At 37.6% G+C, this 27,433-nt stretch overlaps 5 protein-coding genes and 1 long non-coding RNA gene across 6 annotated transcripts; 5 read left to right on the top strand and 1 right to left on the bottom strand.

The window, feature by feature from the left end:
* The first annotated feature begins 1,990 nt into the window (after positions 1-1,990).
* Positions 1,991-4,444, top strand: LOC111782120 (transcription factor bHLH19-like). Its single transcript, XM_023662918.2, has 4 exons — positions 1,991-2,136; positions 2,216-2,713; positions 3,412-3,795; positions 3,896-4,444. The coding sequence occupies exons 1-4, from the start codon at positions 2,101-2,103 to the stop codon at positions 3,968-3,970; spliced, it is 993 nt and encodes a 330-aa protein (XP_023518686.1). The 5' UTR covers positions 1,991-2,100; the 3' UTR covers positions 3,971-4,444.
* Positions 4,445-8,232: 3,788 nt separating this feature from the next.
* On the top strand, positions 8,233-11,800 carry LOC111781676 (uncharacterized). The gene is made up of 2 exons (XM_023662363.2): positions 8,233-10,963; positions 11,103-11,800. The coding sequence occupies exons 1-2, from the start codon at positions 8,377-8,379 to the stop codon at positions 11,561-11,563; spliced, it is 3,048 nt and encodes a 1,015-aa protein (XP_023518131.2). The 5' UTR covers positions 8,233-8,376; the 3' UTR covers positions 11,564-11,800.
* Positions 11,801-14,551: 2,751 nt separating this feature from the next.
* Positions 14,552-18,154, top strand: LOC147786714 (uncharacterized). Its single transcript, XM_087120164.1, has 2 exons — positions 14,552-17,108; positions 17,463-18,154. Exons 1-2 carry the CDS (start codon positions 14,561-14,563, stop codon positions 17,762-17,764), a joined length of 2,850 nt encoding a protein of 949 aa, XP_086976290.1. The 5' UTR covers positions 14,552-14,560; the 3' UTR covers positions 17,765-18,154.
* Positions 18,155-18,737: 583 nt separating this feature from the next.
* LOC111781951 (malate dehydrogenase, glyoxysomal) lies at positions 18,738-21,975 on the bottom strand. Its single transcript, XM_023662695.2, has 9 exons — positions 21,781-21,975; positions 21,387-21,602; positions 20,835-21,149; positions 20,304-20,393; positions 20,129-20,212; positions 19,550-19,585; positions 19,336-19,425; positions 19,153-19,247; positions 18,738-19,054 (listed from the first exon to the last, which is right to left on the bottom strand). Exons 1-9 carry the CDS (start codon positions 21,850-21,852, stop codon positions 18,982-18,984), a joined length of 1,071 nt encoding a protein of 356 aa, XP_023518463.1. The 5' UTR covers positions 21,853-21,975; the 3' UTR covers positions 18,738-18,981.
* Positions 21,976-22,757: 782 nt separating this feature from the next.
* Positions 22,758-23,479, top strand: LOC111781901 (uncharacterized). The gene is made up of 2 exons (XR_002813034.2): positions 22,758-23,093; positions 23,171-23,479. It is a non-coding gene; the product is annotated as an uncharacterized LOC111781901 (long non-coding RNA).
* Positions 23,480-24,843: 1,364 nt separating this feature from the next.
* On the top strand, positions 24,844-27,392 carry LOC111781669 (tubulin alpha chain). The gene is made up of 4 exons (XM_023662355.2): positions 24,844-25,086; positions 25,732-25,966; positions 26,052-26,422; positions 26,507-27,392. Exons 1-4 carry the CDS (start codon positions 24,994-24,996, stop codon positions 27,158-27,160), a joined length of 1,353 nt encoding a protein of 450 aa, XP_023518123.1. The 5' UTR covers positions 24,844-24,993; the 3' UTR covers positions 27,161-27,392.
* The last annotated feature ends 41 nt before the right edge of the window (positions 27,393-27,433 follow it).

Below are 27,433 nucleotides of genomic sequence, written 5' to 3'. Positions count from 1 at the left end.
TATAATAGCTCAAATTCACCGCTAGCAGATATTATATATTTTAGTCCGTTACGTATTGCCGTTAGGTTCATAATTTTAAAATGCATCTACTAGGATGAGGTTTATACTCTTATAAGAAATGCTTCGTTCCCGTTTCCAATCAATGTAAAATCTCACGATGATTTCAGACTCTCCCAAATCTTAAACTTATATATAATATTTAGGGTTTTATCCAATTAACTAGATGTGATGGTTTAAACGTTGAAAACTAACCAAACATGGCCAACTAGAGTTAAGTGTATATTATACATTATTAGATTTAAAAATAATAAAATATTGATGTGAGTTATGCTCCCAAAATGGAGAATTAACACACATGGGTTTAATGGGTATTAAATTACAATAAATAGGGGTGAGGTGTCCCACACATGTTTTTTTAATTTAATTTAATTTAATTTAATTTTTTATTGGTTTCTTACTGGCAAAATATTTGGGGAGTCCTATGTACATGTGTGTATGGTGGCCTTGAATTCAGCTCTACAAATCTTTATAATCTATCTCTTAATCTCCAAGCTTTCATTAACCATTAAATGCTTTACATCTAATTACATTCATCATATGCTTTCTCATCCATATTTCATTCCTTTATTATTATTATTATTATTATAAAACTAATTTCTCGAGATGGGTGACAATTTTTTTTTTTTATCGATCAGTTTTAATGTCTAAGTTATCGGAACACACTAATGATGATATGTATTGTTTTAATCCTCGTACATACTTGAAAAGTGGTTCTTTTTCATTTTGAAGCTGGAAGAATGAATATAAATATTATTTTAATTTGAATAGGAAATAAATATCGGTAGGTTTTAAAATTTAAAAGAAATAAATAAGTTTAAAATGATACTCAACCATTCCACTTTTATGTAATAAATATTTATGTAGATTATATAAAATCATAATTTTTGTTTTATTATTATTAAAGGATACATATTGATGATGATCTCCAAAAATGACTTGTGATTTAAATTATTGAAAACCCATATTATATAGTATTGATGCCAACTCAGCTTTATACAAATATGATTTTAAAATACATACTGTTCTTATCTCCGCATGGGTCCACTCTGGCAATAAATATCCTATATTTACAAAATAATTTAAAAATACAATATTTGCAATATTATAATATTACTTTCATTTCACTACATTAAACTATTAAATTATTTACTAAAAAGTCATTTATTTTATCATTTTCAACTTTGTATTTATAAAACAAAAATGACACTGATAGACCACGAACGTATGCATTAATTATTATTCAAAAAATTAAAAATAAATAAATAGTTGAATCCAAAATTTAAGAAGGAATTACTCGGTCGTAATGCGTAATATAAAATGAGATCGTTGCATTATAAAATACAAATAAAATCTTGAGATTAATTAGTTTGATTAGTGTTGAATTATTATTTATAGCTAATTAGAAAATGATAATATAATTAATTAAGATGGAGGGTAGTAATGTAATTTGCAGGTCAATCTTAGGGCATGGGAGAATTTTGACCGTAGTCCTTAAGGACTTTAGGACCATGCCCTAATTAACGGCTAAGGTGCTTCGAGTGCAGGGCTCTGCTCTGTGCTGCACCTTCGTGTCTGGTTCGTGAATTCCCACGTGCTATTCTCACCAATTTAATGGGAGGTTGTCTCCACGTATGAACATAAAATAGCCAAAGGTGGGATCTTTGCGGATTTTTTTTTTATTTTATTAAAGTTTATTATTCTTTCCATTCTTTTAATATTCATATTAATTATTATTTTTTTTTTTTGTTATATAATGTTGGGTCAATCATGTTTTACCTTTTCTCATGGCCCTATATAAACTTAAATTAAAAAATTAAAAAATATATTATAGATATATGAATGTTTAATTAAAATAAACATTGGGTTCAGAAACAGCCAAAACGTGAGAGCATTCACGGATCCATTGACCAAAACACGAACCCGAAAGCTGACTTAACCACTCTTTCACACAAGCCACCTTCCCTAAAAACGTGTTCCTTAGCCCTATAAAGCCCTTCATCATTTTTCCCTCTCTCCCCCCATCAACAAATCAACAATCCAATGGAGATTTCATCAACGAAATGGGTGTCTGAATGGGTAATTGCCAAATGTTCTATCAATTTCTTTATTTATTTATTTATTTATTTATTTTTTTAATGGGTTTTTGATTTTTTAGGAAATGGAAGATGCTCCTTACTTTATGGATGAATTCCAGGTGAACCCTTTTGAATTTTCGTTTGATGAGATGAAATTTGAGGAGAATGGGCGGAGTGACTTTTATGGGTCGACGGATCTGCCGTCGGCGGTGAAGGTGGAGGGGAAGGGCGCAACATCTCAAGGGTTTGCTCCCAAGGCTGATTCTTCCTCGTCCTCGTCCCATATAATTAGCTTTGACAAATTGAACTGCAAAGCTGGGAAAGGATGTGATGTGAAGGGCAGTGTTGAGCCTAAGATTGAGATGGCTTATGAGTCCGATGGGAATTTAAATTTCTCGACTTTGATTACTGAGAGTTGGAATAATGAGTACAGTCGACAGGGAGCTAAGAAGGCGGCTGGTTCTGTTAATAGAAATCCTTTTCATGCTCGAGAACATGTTTTGGCTGAGCGAAAACGAAGAGAGAAGCTTAGCCAACGCTTCATTGCTCTTTCAGCTCTCATTCCTGGCCTCAACAAGGTAAATATTTGTACCCGATCTTCGATGGGTCGAGTTTATCTCAGTCAAAGTTACAATTTTTCTTCTTAATCGAGTCCGTTTATATAAGAGTCCAAACCTATCACTACTGCTTTGACCAGTTACGTATCGCCGTTAGTCTCACAGTTTTAAACTCATTTACTAGGAAGAGATTTACATACTCTTATAAAGAATAGTTCATGATTTGCACATCTTTATAAAGAATACTTCATTCTCTTCTCCACCCGATGTGAAATCTCACAATCCAATCTCTTCAAGACCTAGCTTCTTGGCTGACACTCTTTCTTCCTCAATCTGACACTCTTTCTTCTTCAATCAATGTGGGACTCTCATTCCACCCACTTTCCAGGGCTAACTTCCATACCGCCTCATGTCTGATACTATTTGTAACAACTTTAGCATGCCGTTAGCAGATATTGTCTTCTTTGACCTATTACAAATAGCCATCAACCTCACTATTTTAAAAGGTGTATGTTGGGAGAGGTTTCTACACGAGAGAATGTTTCGTTCTCATCTCAGCAGATGTGGGATCTCACATTTTATCTTTTAATCATGTCTAATAAACTTAAAAACTCTCAAATTTGCTTCTAAAAACCCTTTTAAGATCTAGATCAATATTTATTAAATTTCGTGGATCTATTAGGGACTAAATTTGGATGTGTTTGTTTATTCTGTTACAGATAGACAAAGCTTCAATCTTGGGCGGAGCCGTAAGATATGTAAAAGAGCTTCAAGAGCGTTTGAAAGTGGTGGAGGAACAGGCAGCAATATCCAAAGTGTCGGAGGAGCAATCCACCGTGTATGTGAAAAGAAGGAGCCCAGCTTCCTCCTCGGACGACGACGACACGATATCATCGGAGGAGAACAGCTTTTCGGGGCGACCCGTTCCCGAAATAGAAGCAAGGGTTTCAAACAAGGATGTTCTTATCAGAATCCACTGCCACAAACGCAAAGGTTGTCTCTCCTATTTGCTGGGAAAAATTGAGAATCTTAATCTCACAATCCTCAACAGTAGTGCCTTGCCATTCGCCCACTCTAAGCTCGACATCACCATTGTGGCTCAGGTACTATATTAACATAATTTAGCTTATTTTTATTTGTTGATTTAATTCATAAATTGAAGTTGGGATTTGGAGGATAAATTATATTGTTTATTTAATGCAGGTAGATGATGGTTTTTGTATGAAAGTGGAGGATGTTGTGAAGAATCTAAGACAAGCTTTGCTGGATTTCAACTAAAACTTTACAAAAAGACAAACTTTGTTTGTTGTTTTTAAGATTGACTTTTCTTTTTCCTTCCCTTTTTTTTTTTTTTGCCTTAAATTGAGAGAAAATAAATTAGCCTGTGATGATGTAATAAATAAACAAACCCATTTGAGAGGGGTAACTTTTTTTTAGAGGTTTTGACTCTTTTTTTTTTTTTTATCTCTTTTTACCTCTGTAAAAATGGATTTTTTGTTTTGTTTGTGGGATTTTGCAGGCTGTTTTCTCTCTTGCTAGGGTTTAGGTTCGGTTTTTTGAGGGATCTTGTGTTTGTAATGTAATGTTAGGGTTTTGTGGAGCCAAAACCGACTCGATAATTAGTTTGAAGCGTTTATGAGGAGGGTTGTGAAGGAAACGTGCATAATAATAAGAAGAATCTGCACACCTGATGTTGTGCTAGGGCAACTTAAAATTTACCTTCTCCCGATCGACTAAGTTAAAAGGATAATTTTGAAATACATTCGGTAACCTATTTTCTAAAATATATGCAATGACCTCTTTGTGCTCAATCCACTCTCAAACTCAATATTTTTGTTTCCTAGGTCAACATTTTCCTTCATATTGGGTGACCAATCACACTTTAAGATGATTAATAGTTACTTAAAACTTCTGTTCAAGACGTCAATCGTGATGACGTTGCGACTACAGAAATGAAAAAAATAGACGGTCATAAGAAAGGTCACTACTAGTAGAAGGGAAATCCAATAATGCATGTTTATGATAGTTGCATAGGCATAGTCGAGACAACAACCATGACAACCAAGTTTGATAAGCTAAATCAGAACCATTCAATTTAAAAACAATTAAGAAGTTTAGGAGAGAAAGTTAGTGAGTAATGTGAACACCCAATTGTGAAACGTCGGATGGAATCAAAAAGTTGTTTGAGCGAGTGAAAACGCATATAGATTGGTTTGAAAGTTTATGGTTTAAAAAAATAAAAAGAAAATTATTGAGAAGGAAGAAAGACAGGCATTGTCCCACCAAAGATTATGTGATCTTCGTGAAATTTCAAGGTCGGATCTTTAATGTAACATACTTATCCTAAGCTGTTTGGTCAATTTGTTGGCTTACAAATTCAACTATTTTCATTATAGTCCATTAGTTATATATGTTGAATAAAAGTAGAGATGGAATTATGTATTGATTTTGACGTGGAATTTGAGCATCATTTGGTTGGGTGGGTACCCCATTTGATTGGATACAAGGGAGTTCTAGAAGGTTACAAATACACATAGCTTTTGACATCAATGTTATTGGAAATGCATAAACCCAACTAAATATCACCAACTAAATATCACCAACATTTCAAACAAACCCACCATCTCAAACAATATAAACTACCAAATCATCTCTACTTTTCTTTTACTTTTCTCTCTTTGGATTTTGTTTGACTATTCTTCTATAATTATTTGAACGTAATGAAAGTGGGTTTGGAGGGAGAGAATTTGTTAATGATATAATTCAATCCTACTTTAATTACGTTTTTTTAGTTCCACCATTCGAGATTAGAAGATTCAAACCTTTATTTTCGTAGTCAGTTATATTCTATGCTTAGTTGAGATGCTTAAGATAAAATAATCCATTGTTTTAAAGTGTTTTTTTTTTTTTTTTTAATAGCTTTTAAGATTCTTCCCAGCTTATATTTGAAACTTTTTCAAAGACTAAGTATAAAAAAATATTATGAAATTGTGATTTATTGTAACAGCCTCTTTATGAAGAAGAGAGTTTACACCATTCAAAGAGAGACAAAGTCGTTGACTTTGGAGGCTGAGGTTTGAAAAATAAAGCATTTACACTATACTTATCAGACAATATGTTAATAGAAATTGCATTAGGTATGGAACTTCTTACTCGAAAAATTAACTTTAGTTCATTAAGTAACGAAGATCTTACACTAAATTTCTTCGATATTTTTTTTTATTATTATTCTATAAACATTTAATTCAACGTAATAATATTTGTTTGAAATTTGAGTACAAAGTTTGAAATGAGGTCTAACTTTAAATTGACCCAAAAGATTAGCGGAGACTGACTTTGACAAATAATAAATTGGTTTCTAATTTTTATTTTTGCTTTCATATCCACCTATATTTCTATCCAAATTAAGCTTAAAGACTAAAATCTCAGTTTAAAAACATTTAATATTTTTAATTAATAAAAATAAATACAATCGTTATCAAAATAATTTCTACCTAATTTTTAAGATTTAAGAAATGATTATTTGTTTGTTTATTTAGAAATACGTATTCTGAGAATTGCGGGTCGGCCCAACATGGGACTTAAAAGCCCAATTGAAGTGATATTGGGTTTAAGAATTACGGGTCGGCCCAATTAGAACAAATCTTCTATCTGTTTTATGAATTGGGCTGGGCTGGGCTGGGCCAGGAAATTTGAGGTTGCTGGTTGGTGCAGGCAAGTAGACAAAATGGTATGGTGGAACATAAAAGAGTGAAGCAGTGGGCACATGGTGAAGGCGAAGCTAGTGCCTAACAGCTTAAACAAAGATTAATGGATATTGAAGTGTCGTCGTTTAGTCCCCAAAAAAAAAAAAACAAAGAAGAAAATGTTGTTAATGTTAGAAACGAGGTGTTGTTTTGTTTTGTTTTGCTTTGTTTTGTGGTGCGAGAAGGTGAATTCAGAGAGAGAGAGAGAGAGAGAAAGAGGGGACAAATTGTGCAGTAACCAAGATACAAAGATTAGGAAGTGAGATAACGTGTTTTGTGGTCGAAATTATGGAACCACTTTTCTTTTTGTCTCTTTTTCTGTTTTTTTTAATCCTCTTTCTCACCCAATTCAAAACACCCCCCAAGGATTCCAACCCACCAACCCAATTTCAATCTACTCCTTACTCCTTACTCTTTACTCCTTACTCCTTACTCCTTACTGTGTCTGGCTTTAATATCATTTGTAATCAAACACATTATTCACAGATATTGTTTGCTTTGGCTCATGATTTAAAATGCGACAAGTTTCTATCGTTATATTATTTAACAGTCTGCCATGGAATTGAATATGTATGATTTATACTTCACTCAGTTACACTGCCCACAGAATCAACGAAGGAGGACTGCTTCGTCATTTCACCATTTTAATTAGGAAAGAAAATTGTTTTGATCGGGGACCAATATGGAGTGAGTTTGTCGGGTTGCGATGTGCCGTAAGGATCAGGCTCAGAGGAGTAGGGGTAAATGGAAGGGTAAAAGAGTAATTAAGTAGGGGGTGGGGGGTGGTGGAGATGGTAATAATGAGGAAAAGAGAAGGGTAGTGGGAGACAAAGAAATTGGATTGGGCCACAATAAGCCGTCTGGTGTCTGTTAACGTGCCTTGGGTTTGTTTGACTTTGACCAACCCTTATCTAAAGAAAAAAAAAACACACACACACACACACAAATCCACCGCTATTATTACTTTACCTCAAACCCCCCCCTCGGTAAAATTCAAATTTTTACTGACCTCAATTTCTATTAATTAAATTATTTAAATTATTTAAATTCAAAAAAAGAAAAGAAAAAGACAGCTTTATTGAGAGAAGGAGCAATGCAGAAAGAAGAAAATAGAAGCAAAGTTATGCAAAAAGTCGTTGAAAAGCTGTGTCTCTTTTTTAACACTCTTTTACCATTTCTACCCTCCACTGTTTAATCAAGAAATTAAAATTAAAATGAAAATTAAAATGAAAATTAAAATGCTGTTAATAATGAAATGTATTTTAATGCTTAACAACTCTGAACTAATTATTATTATTTATTTATTTTAAAATAATAAAAAAGACATCAACAACTCCACCAAAATCACCCACTGGGAAGATACAATCCAAATAAAGCAATTATTGCCAAAATCAGTAAGCTTCATTACTCTACGTCTAACCCTAATATAATTTTGTGTTAATTATCTAAATTAATTAAAAAAAAAATTCAAATTTTATTTATTAGGTTTATTGTTGTACTAAAATTAATATTATACTATGTTCACAAATTCCCAGAAAAGTTGAATCTGTAATGGAGAATGGGAAATTATTATTTTAATTCTGTGGAATTAGTATTATAAGAATAGAGTGTATTCAATCAATTAACATATAATTGTTCGTAAGAGTATTTAATGTCTTCCCTACACCTATATCTATATATATATTAGGACATAAATATGCGTTATAATGTAAGATATGAAACTTTATATTATAAAGTCAAAAAAGATTCAAATTTTTAAAAATAAAATGAAATGTAAAATGTGCGACATGATTCACTTTATTGAGGTCCCCCCCGCCCCAAACCCACTTGTTCTACTCACTGAGCTCTTCTCTCGCTCGTCTTCCTCTTCCTCCCATTACAAACTCACTCTTTAATATTTGCAGAAATCGCTGATTCAGAAACGAATCTGCAAACAAAATGCGTCTTCTTCCTCTTCTTCTCCTTTGTCTTCTGCAACTTCACATTCACCATTGTTGTTCAGCTCGTGTTTCTGAGTATCGAGCTCTGCTCTCGCTTAGAACCTCCATTTCTGGTGACCCCAAATTCTCGCTCTCTTCGTGGAATGCTTCCACCAGTCACTGTACTTGGTTTGGGGTTACTTGCGATGTTCGTCGCCATGTCACTGCCCTTGACCTCTCTGGTCTTGGACTTTCTGGTTCTCTTTCGCCTGATGTTGCCTATTTGAGGTTTCTTACTAATCTTTCTCTTGCGTCCAATGATTTCTCGGGTCCAATCCCGCCGGAGATTTCTTCCATTTCTTCTCTTCGGTTCCTGAACCTGTCTAATAATGTCTTCGATGGGTCGTTCCCTACGCAGCTTTCGCAGCTTCGGAATCTGCAGGTTCTTGATTTGTATAACAACAATATGACTGGGGATTTCCCCATTGTCGTTACTGAAATGATGAGCCTCCGCCATTTGCATTTGGGTGGAAATTTCTTCGCCGGAGCGATTCCGCCGGAAGTCGGTCGGATGGAGTCCTTGGAGTACTTTGCGGTTTCTGGTAACGAACTCGGCGGTTCCATACCGCCGGAAATCGGGAACTTGACGAATCTTCGTGAGCTTTACATTGGCTACTTCAACGCGTACGTCGGCGGGATTCCGGCTGAGATTGGGAATTTGTCGGAGTTGGTACGGTTGGACGCGGCCAACTGTGGACTCTCTGGTCGGATTCCGCCGGAGCTTGGAAAGCTGAAGAACCTGGATACGCTGTTTCTTCAAGTAAATGGTCTATCTGGGCCATTGACGCCGGAGATTGGAGAGTTGAATGGCTTGAAATCGTTGGATTTGTCGAACAATATGCTTGTGGGTGAGATTCCCAGCTCGTTCTCCGAGCTCAAGAACTTGACGCTGTTGAATCTGTTTAGAAACAAGCTTCATGGAGCGATTCCTTCCTTTATTGGGGACTTGCCAAAGCTGGAGGTGTTGCAGTTATGGGAGAATAATTTCACGGAAGCGATTCCACAGAACCTGGGCAAGAACGGAATGCTTCAGATTTTGGATCTTTCTTCAAACAAGCTCACCGGAAATCTTCCTCCCGATATGTGCTACGGTAATCGCCTTCAAACTCTCATCGCATTGAGCAATTTCTTGTTTGGTCCAATCCCAGAGTCGCTGGGCAAATGTGTTTCGCTTAATCGGATTCGTATGGGGGATAATTTTCTTAATGGATCTATCCCAAAGGGGCTTCTCAGTCTGCCGGACCTCTCTCAGGTTGAGTTACAGGACAATTACCTCTCCGGCGAGTTCCCTGTAACCGATTCAATCTCCGTCAATCTGGGCCAGATTAGTCTCTCGAACAATCGCCTCTCCGGGTCGATTCCACCCACCATCGGCAACTTCTCCGGCGTCCAGAAACTACTCCTCGACGGAAACAAATTCTCCGGTCAAATCCCACCTGAGATTGGGCGGTTACAGCAACTTTCAAAGATTGATTTCAGTAACAACAAGCTTTCAGGTCCAATCGCACCGGAGATTAGCCAATGCAAGCTGCTAACCTTCGTCGATCTCAGTCGGAACGAGCTCTCCGGTGAAATTCCAAACGAGATTACGAGTATGAGAATCTTGAATTACCTAAATCTTTCAAAGAACCATTTAATCGGTGGAATCCCAGCTTCCATAGCCAGTATGCAGAGCTTGACCTCTGTAGATTTCTCATACAACAACCTCTCCGGCTTAGTTCCGGGAAGTGGGCAATTCAGCTACTTCAATTACACATCGTTTCTGGGCAATCCTGATCTCTGCGGCCCATATTTAGGACCATGCAAAGATGGGGTCGCCAATAGCAATTACCAACAACATGTAAAAGGTCCCTTCTCTGCTTCCCTTAAGCTCCTCCTTGTAATTGGTCTGCTTCTTTGCTCAATTGCATTTGCAGTGGCTGCAATCATCAAAGCTCGATCATTGAAGAGAGCCAGTGAGTCTCGGGCTTGGAAATTAACATCCTTCCAACGCCTAGATTTCACAGTTGATGATGTTCTTGATTGCTTGAAAGAGGATAACATCATTGGAAAAGGAGGTGCTGGAATTGTGTATAAAGGGGCGATGCCTAGTGGTGACCACGTCGCTGTCAAAAGACTGCCGGTGATGAGCCGAGGGTCTTCCCACGACCATGGATTCAACGCTGAGATACAAACTCTTGGGAGGATTCGACATAGACACATTGTTAGGCTATTGGGATTTTGTTCAAATCATGAGACAAATCTTTTGATTTATGAGTATATGCCTAATGGGAGTTTGGGGGAAGTTCTTCATGGCAAAAAAGGAGGTCACTTACAATGGGACACAAGGTATAAGATTGCCATTGAAGCTGCCAAAGGGCTTTGCTATCTCCATCATGATTGCTCGCCGCTCATTGTTCATCGAGATGTCAAATCAAACAACATACTTCTCGACACTAATTTTGAAGCTCATGTGGCTGATTTTGGCCTGGCCAAGTTCTTGCAGGATTCCGGCACTTCTGAGTGCATGTCTGCCATTGCTGGTTCTTATGGATATATTGCTCCAGGTATGATTCTAAGCTTGAACTTGTTCTGTCAATGATTTAGTTTTCTGTGACTTAAATATGATGTATACAACATTAGTGGTGATCAGCATTGGATGTTTTTAACTGATTTTAGTCACTTTTCTGGCCTTTTGTCTTTCAGAATACGCTTACACGCTGAAAGTCGACGAGAAGAGTGACGTGTATAGCTTTGGAGTTGTGCTCTTGGAGCTAGTTAGCGGAAGAAAACCGGTCGGAGAATTCGGGGACGGTGTTGACATAGTCCAATGGGTTAGAAAAATGACAGACTCAAACAAGGAAGAGGTAGTGAAAATCCTTGATCCAAGGCTGTCCTCCATCCCTCTCCATGAAGTGTCACACGTCTTCTACGTTGCAATGCTGTGCGTCGAAGAACAGGCGGTGGAGCGCCCGACGATGCGGGAAGTGATCCAAATCCTGTCGGAGGTCCCACAGCCACCATGTTCAAAACCAGGAGACTCAACACTCCCAAACTCCTCACCACCACCAGCAGCAGGGGCAGTAGCATTGGACCCTCCAACAACAGGAACCAAGAACAAAAAGGACCAGCAGCAGCAGCCGCCACCGGATCTTCTTAGCATTTGAAGAAGAAGTTAATTGGGGTTGGTAGTGTGAGATTAAAAGTAGAAAAAGTGGAAGCAAGTAAGGTTCAGGGGCTTGGTACTGCAATGTTGTTTTATTTGGCTTCCATTTAATGCTATGCTCCTAATATGTTCAAAAGGTTTGTTTTTTAGTTTCTTTCATGTACAGTTGCGCAGTTGGGGATATTTTGGTGTGACATTGTTGTTTTTTCCTAGAAAAAATGTTCAAGCATTTGCGGCACCCATCGTCTTCTTTTACTCAACTACTAAACATCCTTAAACAAATGTTTCTTTTTCCTCTCTAACCAATATGGGATCTCACAATCTACCTTTCTGAGTATCCAGCGTCCTCGCTGGCATATCGTCCGATGTTTAACTCTGATATCATTTGTAATAGTTGTTTTTGTAATAATTGAAGTGATAGTCGAATGCCAAGCAACTCACATGGGTGGGAGGTGTCACATTGCAATCTCATAATTTCAATACCAAAACATTAAATGACCAAAACCCTAAAGGGAAGGATCTTCTGTGGGACTTCCAAGTAGAAAGTTAAACAGCGGGATTCGTATTTTAAATCCTAATACGAAGCTTGGACATGGTGCGTTATAATAAATGTGTGTATGAAAATTAGAATATGTTACAATTGGGTTGGTGGCATAAAGTAGTTAAATAAATAGTAAGGGCATTGAATGGTGTAATAATAATAATAATTGATGGTATTAGTTTACACACAAGTTAAAACATTTTTCCTTTTCCTATTACTGTCTCAATCAAAAATACCAAAAGGGGACCCAAAGTAAAAGACATAAACAGCAAAATCTGTCCTTTCTTGAAAATGAAATATTTGTTGTTTTCATATAATTATCAAACCACAATGTTAATCAAACATTGAAAGTGAAACAATATCAACCCAAATTTTTGTCCAACTCATGAATTAAAAACAGACTAAATTCAATCAATTTACTAAATAATATGTTCTAATAATCCTGTTACATCTCACAATTTAAAAAGGGATTCTCGGTGTGGATCATCCAATACACATTAGCATGGAACTTCTCCTCAGGAGAATAGATGGGTCGATTCAAGCTATCAATATCTTCATAGCTTAAATGTTGAAATGCATCAACCAGGAATCCAACCCAAGTCTATATTGTAACAAGGTACTATTCTACCACTAGACCACTAGTGATATAAGCTATCAGTATCTTCATAGCCTGAGTGTGAAATACACTAGCTAAGAACAAACTCATACACTAGCTGAGAACTAAATTTGGGTTTGTATCGTGGCATGGTACTATTCTACCACTATACCACTAATGTTGTTGTTTTTACAATAATCCACTCTCCTTGGAGTCCAGCGTTCTCGCAAACACACCTAACTCTAACACAATTTGTAATAACTCAAGCATGATTTTTAAAAAGGGTCCAGCGTGTCGGGTCCTATGGATCTCACAATCCACCTCACAATATTTTCCTAGCTTGAATATAAAATGCATTAGCTAAGAATCAAACCTAGGTCTATACCGTGCTCCTGTTTTTAAAATAATATCGATCCTTCAAATTTGGTGGGTGTTGAATGTATGGCCTACCTTTGAAAAAAATGGCATCAAAACATTGGCATAGGAATTAAAATAAAGCATAAAGTTATAATGTGAATAATAGCATTATTTTGAGAAAGCATGATGGAAATAGTAACAAATGGGGGCCACTTGGTCTTAATCATAAGGCATAAAATGAAAACAATGATTTATAATATGTGCATGTGTGTATGTATGGTAATGAAGGGATGAGTGACACCATCATCATTTATTATTACCTTTAATTAATTATGCTCTTCTTTTTTTTTTTTTTTTTCTTTTTTTCTCTCTAATTAGTGTTTGGAAGTATTCATAAAGAATATTTTGCACTCTCAAAAGTCATAAAGTTTACTACTTTTTTTTTCTTTTAAATAATAATAATAATTATTATTATTATTATTATGTTCATTTATTTTTTCTACCTAACTATATAGGAAAAAAAAAATGTCCATTTCGCTATCTCCTTTAGTAGCACGTTATGAGCGTTGCATTTAATAGTTGGTCAACTGACACAACATTGTTAATTCTCTGTCTTATTTATTAGTTTCAATAACTTGAGGCTTTAAATGAAATGATATTAAAAAATTTATTTCACACTTTTGACTTTACCACTTTAATGTTTTAGCGTGGAGAAATCGGGAGTCATTTGATGGGCCCAACATTGGCCCAACCCAATATTACGAGAGAAACACTAAAGCCCAATACAAAACGACGGCGGCCCATTATGGATGGGTGTATTCGACTTCAACTGGACCACGTAACATGGGCTTCCACAAATACGTCTTCTTTTTAATCCTTTTTTTTTTTTTTTTTTTTTTTTTTTTTCTGTTTTTGCTCTCTTTCCGTTTTTGTTTGTTGAATGAACCCACCAAACTTTCAAAACCCATTTTTGATTACAAAAACAGCTATTAGAAGCTTAATTAATCATAATTTCAAGTTAATGATACTAATATAATAAATTCAATTATCAATTGTATTATCAACAAATATATGTCATATTATTGAAGTGTCTGTTGAATGAACACGCTTCACAATAGTATGATATTGTCCGCCTAAAGTTTCATGGTTTTACTTTGGACTTGCTAGAGAATTTTTTTTTTTATTATAAACCATGATCATTCTTTAAATTAGCAGACTTTGATCCAAGAGTGTCCTTTACATCAAACACAACACATATGGACCAAACTAAATAATTTTCATTTATTGGGATTTAATCTAATCATTAATCTTTAAATCTCAGAAGTAAAAAATAAATAATAATAATAATCAAAAGATGTAGTGGAGAAAGGAATATATATGTGTATATATATATGTAATGAAATTATGAAGGAGATGAGTTCCCCCTCCTCCTCCTTCCATCTTAAAATCAAAATTGAAAGGAAGAAATGACAAACAGAAAGCATTCAAAATTTGTATGCAAAAAGATGAGATTTTTTGCCATTATTCTCCTTCTGCACCTGCAAATTCTGCAACTTTACTTTTCCCCTGCCTTCTCTGCATCCCTGACTGAATCACAGGCCCTTCTCTCCTTCAAAAACTCCATCTCCGATGACCCTCGTTCTTCTCTCTCCTCCTGGAACGCCGCCGTCGCCCCCTGTACCTGGCCTCGCGTCACATGCGATGCCCGTGGCCATGTCCTCGCCCTCCACCTCTCTTCTCTCGACCTTTCCGGCACCCTTTCTCCTCATCTTGCCTCTCTTCCATTTCTCACCAATGTTTCCTTCCAACTCAACAAATTCTCCGGCGGAATCCCCCCGGAGTTTGCCTCCATTTCTTCTCTCCGCCATCTTAATCTCTCTAGCAACCTCCTCAACGGCTCGATTCCTAGCGAGTTTTCGCAGCTGAAGAATCTACAAGTTCTCGATGTTTATAACAACAACATGACCGGCGTTTTCCCCAGAGTGGTCACTGAAATCCCCAATCTTCGCCATTTACACCTTGGGGGAAATTTCTTCTCCGGTCGAATCCCTCCGGAGATTGGACGCTTGCAGTTCTTGGAGTTTCTGGCGATTCACGGTAACGACCTTGAAGGTCCGATTCCGGCGACGATCGGAAACTTGAAGAACCTTCGACAACTCTTCATTGGTTACTACAACACCTTCGTCGGTGGAATACCAGCGGCGATAGGAAACTTATCGGAGTTAGTTCTGTTAGACGCCGCGAGCTGTGGTTTGTCCGGAAAGTTCCCGCCGGAGCTCGGAAAGTTGCAGAAGCTCACTAAACTATTCCTTCAAGAAAATGCTCTGTCTGGATCATTAACAGAGCTAGGAGGATTGAAGAACATACAATCATTGGATATATCATGCAATATGCTTGTTGGTGAAATACCCATCTCTTTTGCAGAGTTCAAGAACTTGACACTATTGCACCTTTTCGACAATAAGCTCTCCGGTGAGATTCCGGGATTCATGGGTGACCTCCCAAACTTAGAGATATTGCAATTATGGAACAATAATTTCACTGGCTCGATTCCTCCGAATTTGGGGAAGAACAGAATGCTTCTGATTCTCGATCTTGCTTTCAACCAGTTGACAGGCACAATTCCTTCTGAAATCTGCCATGGCAATCATCTTGAAGTTTTGATCCTTATGGGCAATTCCTTACATGGTTCCATCCCAGAATCGTTAGGAAATTGTACATCACTTAGGCGTATACTTCTGTGGGGCAACGCTCTCAATGGATCAATTCCAAAGGGGCTTTTGGGTTTGCCAAATCTCACTCAAATTGATTTGCACGACAATTTTCTCTCCGGAGAACTTCCCCTTACCGATTCAGTCTCAGTTAACCTTCTTCAGATCAGTTTATCCAACAATATGATCTCTGGATCTTTGCCGCCCACCATCGGCAACCTTCTGGCTGTTCAGAAGCTTCTTCTTGATCGGAATAAGTTTTCCGGTCAGATTCCTTCGACGATTGGGAGATTACAGCAGCTATCTCGGATAAATTTCAGCCAGAATAAATTGTCCGGTAGAATTGTGCCGGAGATAAGTGAGTGCAAGCACTTGATCTTCCTTGATCTTAGTGGAAATGAGCTTTCAGGTGAAATTCCTAATAATATTACCAACATGAAATTATTGACATACATGAATCTTTCAAGAAACCATTTAGTTGGGTCAATTCCTGGTTCAATAGTTCATATGCAGAGCTTAACTTCTGTGGATTTTTCATATAACAATCTCTCTGGTTTGGTTTTGGGAACTGGGCAATTTGGTTACTTCAATTACACATCATTTCTTGGCAACCCTTATCTGTGTGGAGCCTATTTAGGGCCTTGCAATCATCAAGAACATATGAAGGTCTCCCTCTCAACTCCTCTCAGGCTCCTCCTAGTTTTTGGATCTTTTATATGTTTATTTGCTTTGACTGTTGCTTTGATCTTCAAAGTTCGGTCATTGAGGAGAGCAAGGGAGTTTCAAGGATGGAGATTAACAGCCTTCCAACGCTTGGGTTTCTCGGTTGATGAGGTCTTGAATTGCCTAAAGAAGGAAAATGCTATTGCAAAAGGAGGTTATGGCACAGTATATGAAGGAGTGATGCCTAGTGGTGATCAGGTCACTGTGAAGAGACTTCCAAAGATGAGCGATGGGTGTTCTAATGACGACGGGTTCGATACCGAGATACAAGCTCTTGGGAGGATTCGACACCGTCATGTTGTTAGATTATTGGGTTTTTGTTCAAACCATGACACTGGTCTTTTGGTATATGAGTACATGCCTAATGGGAACCTCTATGAGGTTCTTCATGGCAAGAAAGGAGGCCATTTGCTTTGGGATACAAGGTACAAGATAGCCATTGGAATTGCGAATGGACTCTGCTACCTTCACCACCATTGCTCACCGCCGATCGTTCATCGAGATGTGAAATCGAATAACATTATGCTCGACACCAATTTTGATCCTCAGCTTGCCAATTCTGGGCTCGCGAAGTTCTTACAAGATTCGGGCACATTGGATCGATCAGCTCTTGCACCAGGTATGACAATAAGTTTGAGCTTACAAAAATTCAGGTATCTGTTGAATCACTTGAAGAGCTTGTCTTATCTTTCAATACAGTGATATCTGCTGAAAAATGTCTATACAGCTTATATTTTGAAAACTTTCTCTTTTTTATCTTTGTTTTCGTTATGTGCATCACCTCGTCGAGAGGGACACAAGAGAGTCTTTGCTAGCGGTGGGTTTAGGCTATTACAATTAGACTATACACAATCAATCAACAAGTGATTGTAGGTTGATAAATGATGTTGTAGTAGAACTGATGAAGGTTGATAAATGATGTTGTAGTAGAACTGATGAATGTGATAAATGGGATGGTATTCTTTTCTTGCAGAACATGTCGACGAGAAGTGGGATGTATATAGCTTCGGCGTCGTCCTCTTCGAACTTGTTAGCGGTAGGAATCCAGTTGGTGAATTAAGCGACGGTGTGGACATAGTCGAATGGGTTAGAGAAATGACGAACTCAGAAAAGGAAGGAATACATAAAACGGTCGATCAAAGACTCTCTTGTGTCCCCCTCGACGAGGTGATGCACGTTCTCAATGTCGCCATGCTCTGCACTGAAGAAGAGGCAGCAAAGCGCCCCACGATGCAGGAAGTCGTGCGAATCTTATCGGAGCATCAGCAACAATGATTCTAAAACGAGGTAGAGATAGCTGAATCATGATCATAGTGTTCAGTTGAAACACGAGAAGTTACTATTTTAGAGTCTCCTGCTAGAACAAAAGGCAAGCATTATGCATTCACAGGCAGCCTTGTCTCTTGAAGCATGTGCTGATGATTTGTGTTAGGAATTAGGAGTGTATGTTCCTGCAAGTGTGTGTCTGCTTTTTGGGGTTTTTGTTGGGATGGGACGGGCTATGGCATCCTCCTACTGTGCCATGTACTGCTAGTGGTACCATCTCCCACTACATAAACACACTGCTTTTTCAGTATTGTTCACCTTCTGTACTTGTACTAAAAAAAACTCATGAATTTCAGTTTTCTTATTAAAAATATTGTTAAAACTTGAAGTTATGATTTATCCGGATTAGTTTAAAAATATGTGATACCTAAACAAATGAGATGTAAATGATATGAATCGGGACTACAAGAATGATTATACGTTAAACGAATTCTTGAGAATCATGTAAGTGAAGATAAAATATGCGAGTAAAGAATGTATAAAAATGTCGGGATGATTGAGTATCGAATATCGATTGAGGGTCGAATATCGGTAAGAGAAAAATGAAAGATAATATGAAAGATAATATGCTAGTGGAAGCATTATTAGTATTCCACTAAATGGGCCAACAAGCATCATATGAGATAAAGATCGAAGTCACTAAATTGTGCATTACTCAAGCACACTTTTATCCTCTAACGTTGATTTCCAAAGGAAAAGTGAACTAAAAAGGATAGGCATTTATGTTCTAGAAGGGTCAGCTTGATTATTAGGTCTAAGTCATGGGAACGGAATCATTGTAAACATCAAGCATTCTCCTTCCACTTACCCAATAATATCAACTCCCCTCATCATTCATTTTCTTTACAAAAATCAACCGAGTCTCATGATACGCAATCATGTTCTATCTTCTATCATACTCTTTGAATCGGATACCAAACTCGAATTCTAAGTACCAAAATGACATATTAAAAAACAACCCATCAATCTCATAGACGACATTCTAACCCAACCGTTATGGTTGTCGACATGGAGGCGATATCGCCTGCAGATTGTTTTATTAAATACTTGGTGGTGTGGTTTCATTTCAATCAACTTCAATCTCTAAGAAAGCATACAGTATAAGTACGTACTCGATCTATAAGAGACGAAGTATTTCTATTTAAACTATGGTGATTGGCAACTCTTCAGCTTCTGATGAAGGAAACTCCCTTCTCAATGCTTCCTGCCAACTCTTTCTTCGCTTTCTCCAACCCAATCCTGTCAATCAATGTCCCAACTCATTCAAACTCAATGATCCACAATGAGTACTCAAATTTGATTCTTCTGTTCAATTTTTAGAACTGGCTATCACATACCTCTCGTATTCGTTTAGTGGGCCAAGGGAGTATACTTCTTCGACACCAGTGCGACCGAGTCGTACTTTGGTTGCAAAGAATGGAAGTTCGGTCACCTATACCAACGAACAATCATATAAGATGAATATTATCCAAACTATTAAAGAAAGGAAAATAGTGATAACGTCGACAAAAGATGCATACCTGAGAAGACACAAACGCACATTCGACGACACCAGCATCTCCTCTTAAGCCCCTAAGACAAGCATCTGCAAACTTAACAGCAGCATAAGCCTGCACATTTTAACCATGAACTAGTCAAAACAACATGTCTTAGTTTCTCTATTTTTTAGATTCATGGTAGCCTAACAATTTAGTCCACTAGACGATCACGAGATTGGTCTAATAAGCAACTGACCATTGAGAGAGTTGCTGAACCAGCTCCTGCTTTAGCCTGCAGATAATGTCAAGATTGGTCTAATGAGATGTTTTAGTGTTGATAAGAATACAGCAGGATAGATTCAATGAATGTAAAAATCTCAAAGAGGTTCGGGTATTTGCAACCAAGTATTGTCAAATTGCAGATTATGAAGATCAATCTAATTTGTGCCCCATGCAACTAACCATCAGCATATTCGAACTTCACAGATGATAAATAATTATTCTTCCTTCATAAAATGATATCTCATAAAACTTCAGGAAACAAAGAACAAATTAACTTGGAGTGGTGAGAAATACATATATTTGCTTCATGTAGCAGGATCTAACCATTAATGGGAGAATACAAGTCTGATTCTACATGATGAAGCAGATGCTTCATCCAAACCGATATACTCAGTTCATTATTTCCCTGCCATTTATAAATGCATCTAACCGTTTAATGTTGTTTATCGATAATTAATGTGTCGGTACACAAACAAGCACATGCACTGGTACTTCTCCATTTTGCTATTAGAGTTGTTTAATAAATTGCATAGTTATAGTAGATATTAAGTACCTCGACAACTTCTGTTCCCCCATTTTGGATCCTATCAGTCAGGTAGTTGATCTCTTCTTGTGTGAAAGAGCTTGGAGGCTTGACCTATACACAGAGGCACGAACAACTAAATGAAAACTTAGTATGCAAATCAAGAACATTATGTACACCAATCAAATCAGAAACCCTTGCAAACCTGAGATAGAAGGGGCAAAATGGTTACACCAGCATGACCACCAACGACTGGAACATCGACATCCCGAGGATCAAGACCCAATACTTCTGCCTGACAAAGACAAAATAACAAGAAGGCATGACATAGGTTATTGAGATAAAGACTGATCCTATAACAGCTTTAAGCCCACCGCTAACAAATATTGTTCTCTTTGGACTTTCCCCTCAAGGTTTTAAAACGCATTTGCTAGAAAGAGGTTTCCACACCCATATAAAGAATGTTTTATTCTCCTCCACAACCGATGTGGGATCTCACAGATCCCACTACTGTTGAATAGATTTCTTAAAGTAGCCACAAGAAAGCCAAAAGTAATGACATCTAAATTCTATTTAAAAAGTTAATTAATTGACGAAATGGTTGCCACAGCTACCATGAATTTCAAGTTTCATGCTTATCTAGCGGGGCCTCTATTTGTGATTGCGTCGATATAACTCCAAAATTACAGCATGAACTTAAAAATAGAAACGAGATTAGTCAACTACTATTACATACCACAAAGGTATTGGCTCTGACAACATCGAGCATCGTAACTCCCAAAAGTCGCTTTGGATCATAAGTTCCAGCCTTCTTGAAAACTTCAGCTGCAATGGGCACGGTGGAGTTCACAGGATTACTGATCAGGTTGACAATGGCTCTTGGACAACACTTCGCAATCCCTTCACAGAGAGTCTTGACAATTCCAGCATTAATTTTGAACAGATCATCTCTAGTCATTCCTGGTTTTCGGGGAACTCCTGCAGGGATTATAACAAGATCCATGCCAGTAAGCGCAGCCTCCAGCTGCTGCTGCCCCAAGAATCCACGCACCTAAATTTTCAGAAATATTCTCAATATGCTATCTATTTCACTTCAAGAACTCAAAACTTGCAAAGCCACTCAGCCAAAACGAATCATAAAAACAAATTTCCTATTTCAAATGAGAAAGAACCACAGTTTCTTCACAGTAACTGAAATCTCTTAAAGTTCATATCCCATAGTACGTTCTAATTCCAAATTGTACGATACCAAAATCCGAGAGAATACAGGTAAAAAAAAAAAACGCACCACAGCACCAGTGTCCATATGACTGATATCAGCGGTGACCCCAGGGGCATTGACGACATCATACAGATGTAGAACAGAGACCAGAGGATTCATCTTCATCAGCATGGCAAGAGGCTGGCCAATGCCACCGGCGGCCCCAAGTATTGCGACTCTAAACCCGGGAGCTCCGCCTTTCGCCCTGCAATTCGCCCTCCTCAAAACAGAACCTTCCTCCATCTATCCGAACACAATCAAAATCAAAACAAATAAGCGATAAAAACCAAATTAATCGACCATAACGAGCAAGTACGATCACTTGATCCACATCAAAATCCCAGGTGGGTTGTTGAATTACAGCAATTGGCTCAAAAAAATTTCATAAAAATCGGTGAAATCAACAAGGCATAATCAGAACCTGAGACTTTGGAGGATGAAGATGCGCAGAGATTCGAGCAATGCGTTCGTTGACATCCGGAATCGGCTTCATAATTAATTCCCGAATCAGAAAACAAACCCACCGTCTTAAAATCAGAAACCTTTCGAGATTTGATGTTGCGAAGAGGCAAATACTTGGCGGCTTAAATTATGGAATACCAAAATAAACAAATGGTTGGGAAACGTGAAGCAAGGCCATGCCCAATCTTATCTTACCCAAATTTCAAACACGTGTCAAAATTCCATTTTCTGGACCCCAATAACGGGCCCTGCACAAAACCAGAGCTGGGTCAAAGGTCAACCTGTACATCATCGTCCTAAGTCCAACTTCAATATGGATCTCTAGCTTGTTTTCCATGGGCCGAATAATTTTGTTTGATGGGCCGGCTCGGTCAGTAAGCCCAGAGAGTTTTACATCCGGTCCAAAGTCAAATGAGTTTTTATCTTAAATTTTTAATATGATTATTAGAAAAAGAAAGAAAGAAAAACCATATATATTATATATGACATAATAAATAGGTTACAACATGAATTATTTTAGTATAGTGCATAAATCATTAGGAGTAGATTTAAATTTTTAAATATTATATATGACATAATAAATAGGTCACAAATTATTCCCAACCATCCCACATTTTAATATTATAAATATTTAAATGAATTCGTAGACTTGACCAAATTAAGTAGCTTCTATTAGTTATTTAATTAGCAATATATACATTAATTTGAATAAAGATTTAAATTCAAATTGCAATCATCAAAAAAAATTATAAATCATAATAGATCTATAATTAAACATTAAAATAAGTGAAAAAGATTCCCTCCTAACATAAATTTTTATGATCATTTCTTAAATTAGCAGACTTTAGACGAGTAAAGAGAGAATTATATTTATAAATAATAATAATAATAATAAATAAAGTGTCGGTGTTCCGAGATGAGATGGTGGTGTGTTTCTAGAAGGGTAATTCATTTATCTTAAACTCAGTTATTCTTCTCTATATATAAATTATTCGAGTGTGTGCATTTGAGCTGGGTGGCTTATTTGGAATGAAACCCCCAAAAGACAAAAACCCATGCTTTTTTTTCCCAAATTGAGGCGAGGAACATAGCCTTATAAATTGCATGTGAATGCCATGACATCTCTCATCCATATCTTATACTCAAAATCGATTTGATTTGGTCGATAAAGCGCGTTGCGTCGAAGAAAAAGAAATGGTAAAATCGAGAAGCGGCCGTCACCGGCCATATGGAGCGACTTCCATGCCTTTCTCCTCTGTCTATATAAATCAGGTTCTTTTTTGTTCTAATGATCTAGCTATTTATGTATGTTTCTGTCTCAATCCCTCATCTTGTTGTGTAATTTTTAGAGCCCATTTCTGCAAAATCAAAAGGGGTTGAGAGAAATGTGAAGATCTTGAGATCCATCTCGGGCATGGCAGACAGGACGAAGCCAGGCAGTAACAAACAAGAACTGGAAGAAGAAAGGGGTTGTATTTTTTTGTTCTTGGGTCATTTAGTTTCTTCCAACTTTATTTATTTTTGTTGGGTTTTTGGAATTTTAATGATTTTTTGTTGGGAGGGAGGATCAATCCCAGAACACAAATGCTTTAATTTGCGTGGATTGTGATCCAAGCCAAGATCGATTGCACAAAATTTCAGAATCTGTTTCTTTTTCTCTTTCTATCTCTAAGCTCTAAACTTTTATTTTGTAGAGAGAATAAGTTGGAAATGGAACAAAGCCTTAGATTGTCAGAAGAACCAATTGTTTGCATCTGTGGTTGCGGCTGTAATTTTTTCTTTTTTTTTTTCTTTTTTTTTTGTCCTAAAATACTTAATATTGAAAATCTAATTCATGGGTTTTTATTTTCTATAAATGGTTGGGCTGGAAAGAAAATAAAATAAAATAAAAATAAATGTGAAACTAGGTGTTAATTTATAATTATTGAGAGACATTAAGCCTAATGATAAAGATGCTTCATCTTGGATAATTGGTGGGTTGAGATTCTTTCGACCCTCCGACTTTATATTTTTTTTAATAAAAAAAACACTTATTTGTTTTTTGAATTTATTTTCAAATAATGTCGGGGAGTGATTGCAATGGGCCATTCAATAAATTAAATACAAATCGGTGTCACGTCTTCGTTCACTAACATAATAACATGAATCAACTGGCTTTAAATAAGATTAGTTTCTGTTAAAATAAGTTTCATGAATTGAATAAGTCGTATAAAGATGTTGACATAATCTCTTATGCCTAATTAGGTAAATACCTAGTATGAAATTCACGAACTTTATACATATTTAAATACATAGTTATACTTCTATTTAGTTTGGTGTCATTTGTGTCGGCACTAATTTAAATATCATATTTATTGAACGCAGTATTGGTGTGGAAAATTTTCCTCTAGGTCAACTCGACATTTCAACCACATTAAATTTGGTCTTTCTGTCTAGTTTAATGGTTGCATCCCTTTCATTTTTGACTTGGGTCGGACCCCATACAACAACCGGCAGGTTATTTATCCATTTAAAAAATTATATTTTTATTACATTAATTATGGAGGGAAATCTAAATATATATATATATATTTTTTTATTTTTTACTTCTAATAATATGGAGAGGTGGGAACATTAGAATGTATGAGTTTTAGATTAACGGTTGAGATTAGCTTGGCAAATCCAGACAAATATTTAATTTAGTCATACAATTATTATAATGTGTAATAAAATAATATCGCGTCTGGGCGGCCCCACATTACAATACCAACCGAACCCAGCGGTTCAAATCGATTTGAAATTTGAACGTCAGCCACCAACGACCAAGCTACGGGGAGCGGTTAATGTTGAGATATAAAGGTCGAACACCTGTACTGCACCGCTGAGCTGGCACTCTTTAACCATTTTATTTATTTATTTTTAACTAACCACGGTAAACTAACCAGGGTTGAAACTCCCACGTGCCTCCCGCCGCTGGCACGAGCACCTCAATCCCAGTCCAACCGCCACTCGCCACTCGCCACTTCCCACCTGCCATTCTTCCCTTTCTATAAAACGCCCCCAACAAGGCGCCTCCAATTCACATTTCCGATCCCTTGGAGAAGCGTCTTCATAAACGCTACTCTGTTTCTTTTCGTTTTCTTCCTCGTTTTTTGATTCTCTGTTTCACTTTTCTTTCCATTTCCAACCCACAATGAGAGAGTGCATTTCCGTCCACATTGGTCAGGCCGGTATTCAGGTCGGCAATGCCTGCTGGGAACTTTACTGCTTGGAGCATGGCATTCAGGTTTTGATCTCTTCCTTGTTTTTGATTTGAGTGGCTGTTTAGAAATGCTTGGCGTTATCTGTATGTAAATGGTGAGATCTATGGTTTTGATGTGTGAGTTTATCGGCATTTCCCAGATCTCGTGTTCTTTTGTCTCCTAATAGGTGTAACGGTGTGTTTACTTGAGAATACATCAACGGGCCTTGGCATTAAAGTAGATCGACTACATTACACTTTAATTGCTACTTCTTGGAACCCCACTTCGAATATCTGTCTAGATCGTCGCATATTTATGCTCTGTGGTGTGGTCTGTTTTATATCCGAATATATCCGGGTTTTTAGAGTCATTTGGATATATTCTTAACAATAAAGTTTAACTTCCTTATTTGAATTGGCTTATGAATTAGTTTGAGGTGTTCTGCGGTCAATCTGTTTCTAAAGAGTACCAGTCCTGTTCTAGGTATGCATGTTTCCATCGACTTCTATTTTCTGAAGGTTTTTTTTTCTTTCACCTCATGGGCTCTGTTTAAGTGTGCCTGCCACTGAGGAAGAAGTTTTGGAATTAACTTAACGAGGGATCTGGAATGGCTCTTCAGTTAATCACTGAATGTACCTTGCAACTGTTAACAACTGAAATCTGATGTCTTTCACCTGTCTCCCTTGCAGCCCGATGGACAGATGCCAAGTGACAAGACCGTTGGTGGGGGTGATGACGCCTTCAACACCTTTTTCAGTGAGACTGGTGCTGGGAAGCATGTACCTCGTGCTGTCTTTGTAGATCTTGAGCCAACTGTCATTGATGAAGTCAGGACTGGGACATACCGCCAACTCTTCCACCCTGAACAGCTTATCAGTGGCAAGGAAGACGCTGCTAACAACTTTGCTCGTGGCCACTATACCAGTAATTCTTCTTTTCCTCATTACACTTATAAATTACTTCATGCTAACCATTCTGTGTTTAACGAGTTTCTCCTTTTGTTATACAGTCGGTAAAGAGATTGTTGATCTCTGCTTGGATCGTATCAGAAAGCTTGCGGACAATTGCACTGGTCTTCAAGGTTTCCTCGTTTTCAATGCTGTGGGTGGAGGAACGGGTTCTGGTCTTGGATCCCTTCTGTTGGAACGTCTTTCCGTGGACTATGGAAAGAAATCCAAGCTTGGATTTACTGTTTACCCCTCACCTCAGGTGTCGACATCTGTTGTTGAGCCTTACAACAGTGTCCTTTCAACCCATTCGCTTTTGGAGCACACTGATGTTGCTGTGCTCCTTGATAACGAGGCCATCTATGATATATGTAGGCGCTCCCTTGACATTGATCGCCCCACCTACCAGAACCTTAATCGCTTGATTTCTCAGGTAAGAGCATTTTTTTTTTTTTCGTTATCTAAATCATGGAATTTGAAGGCCTAAATACTCACATTATGTTGAAATTCATTCCAGGTGATATCATCTCTGACTGCGTCTCTGAGGTTTGACGGTGCACTGAATGTGGACGTTACTGAATTCCAGACAAATCTGGTCCCATACCCTAGGATTCACTTCATGCTTTCATCTTATGCCCCTGTGATTTCAGCCGAGAAGGCCTATCATGAGCAACTCTCGGTTGCGGAGATCACCAACAGTGCATTCGAGCCCTCATCCATGATGGCCAAGTGTGACCCCCGCCATGGAAAATACATGGCCTGCTGTCTGATGTACAGAGGAGATGTGGTTCCAAAGGATGTGAACGCTGCGGTGGCTACCATAAAGACCAAACGAACCATCCAATTTGTTGACTGGTGCCCAACAGGATTCAAGTGTGGTATCAACTACCAGCCACCAACTGTCGTACCAGGCGGGGATCTGGCTAAGGTTCAGAGAGCTGTATGCATGATCTCAAACTCCACAAGTGTGGCAGAGGTGTTCTCTCGCATTGACCACAAATTTGATCTGATGTATGCAAAGAGAGCTTTCGTGCACTGGTATGTGGGTGAGGGTATGGAAGAAGGTGAGTTCTCTGAGGCGAGGGAGGACCTTGCTGCCTTGGAGAAGGACTATGAGGAGGTTGGTGCAGAGGCTGGTGACGACGAAGATGACGAGGGAGAAGACTATTAAGTTTGAAAACGAGTTGCTGCATGTTTCCCTTTACTTTCTATGATCTGCGGTGTTGTTGCTATATGTTGTAATAGCCATGTGCTTCAGAGTTTGCAGTTGATATTAATATTTTGGTAATGTGTCCGCTTGAGTGATGCAGATCATCGGTCATGTTGCTTTTATGGTATGGTATCCCTTCATTAGCAGTGCTGTATGAATAACTCTATTAAAAAACTTGGTTTCTTTCATTTCATGACTTGATGTCGAGTTTAATTCATTAGCGCCCACTCTTTA

Source organism: Cucurbita pepo, chromosome 19 (genome assembly GCF_057944985.1).
Source record: "Cucurbita pepo subsp. pepo isolate OVF chromosome 19, ASM5794498v1, whole genome shotgun sequence".
In the NCBI taxonomy this organism is placed as follows: domain Eukaryota; kingdom Viridiplantae; phylum Streptophyta; class Magnoliopsida; order Cucurbitales; family Cucurbitaceae; genus Cucurbita; species Cucurbita pepo.
The sequence above is the reverse complement of the archived record's forward strand: the minus strand, read 5'-3'. Positions and strand labels throughout refer to the sequence as shown.

Bases quoted from the DNA above. Each gene is read 5' to 3' on its own strand.
- LOC111782120 (XM_023662918.2), top strand. From the start codon at position 2,101: ATGGAGATTTCATCAACGAAATGGGTGTCTGAATGG. The intron at 2,137-2,215 runs GTAATTGCCAAA...TTGATTTTTTAG, and splicing joins CGAAATGGGTGTCTGAATGG to GAAATGGAAGATGCTCCTTA. The intron at 2,714-3,411 runs GTAAATATTTGT...ATTCTGTTACAG, and splicing joins TCATTCCTGGCCTCAACAAG to ATAGACAAAGCTTCAATCTT.
- LOC111781676 (XM_023662363.2), top strand. From the start codon at position 8,377: ATGCGTCTTCTTCCTCTTCTTCTCCTTTGTCTTCTGCAACTTCACATT. The intron at 10,964-11,102 runs GTATGATTCTAA...TTTGTCTTTCAG, and splicing joins TTATGGATATATTGCTCCAG to AATACGCTTACACGCTGAAA.
- LOC147786714 (XM_087120164.1), top strand. From the start codon at position 14,561: ATGAGATTTTTTGCCATTATTCTCCTTCTGCACCTGCAAATTCTGCAA. The intron at 17,109-17,462 runs GTATGACAATAA...CTTTTCTTGCAG, and splicing joins TCGATCAGCTCTTGCACCAG to AACATGTCGACGAGAAGTGG.
- LOC111781951 (XM_023662695.2), bottom strand. From the start codon at position 21,852: ATGAAGCCGATTCCGGATGTCAACGAACGCATTGCTCGAATCTCTGCG. The intron at 21,150-21,386 runs GTGCGTTTTTTT...CTGAAAATTTAG, and splicing joins ATATGGACACTGGTGCTGTG to GTGCGTGGATTCTTGGGGCA. The intron at 19,426-19,549 runs GTCAGTTGCTTA...TAAAATGTGCAG, and splicing joins GTTCAGCAACTCTCTCAATG to GCTTATGCTGCTGTTAAGTT.
- LOC111781669 (XM_023662355.2), top strand. From the start codon at position 24,994: ATGAGAGAGTGCATTTCCGTCCACATTGGTCAGGCCGGTATTCAGGTC. The intron at 25,087-25,731 runs GTTTTGATCTCT...TCTCCCTTGCAG, and splicing joins GCTTGGAGCATGGCATTCAG to CCCGATGGACAGATGCCAAG. The intron at 26,423-26,506 runs GTAAGAGCATTT...AATTCATTCCAG, and splicing joins TTAATCGCTTGATTTCTCAG to GTGATATCATCTCTGACTGC.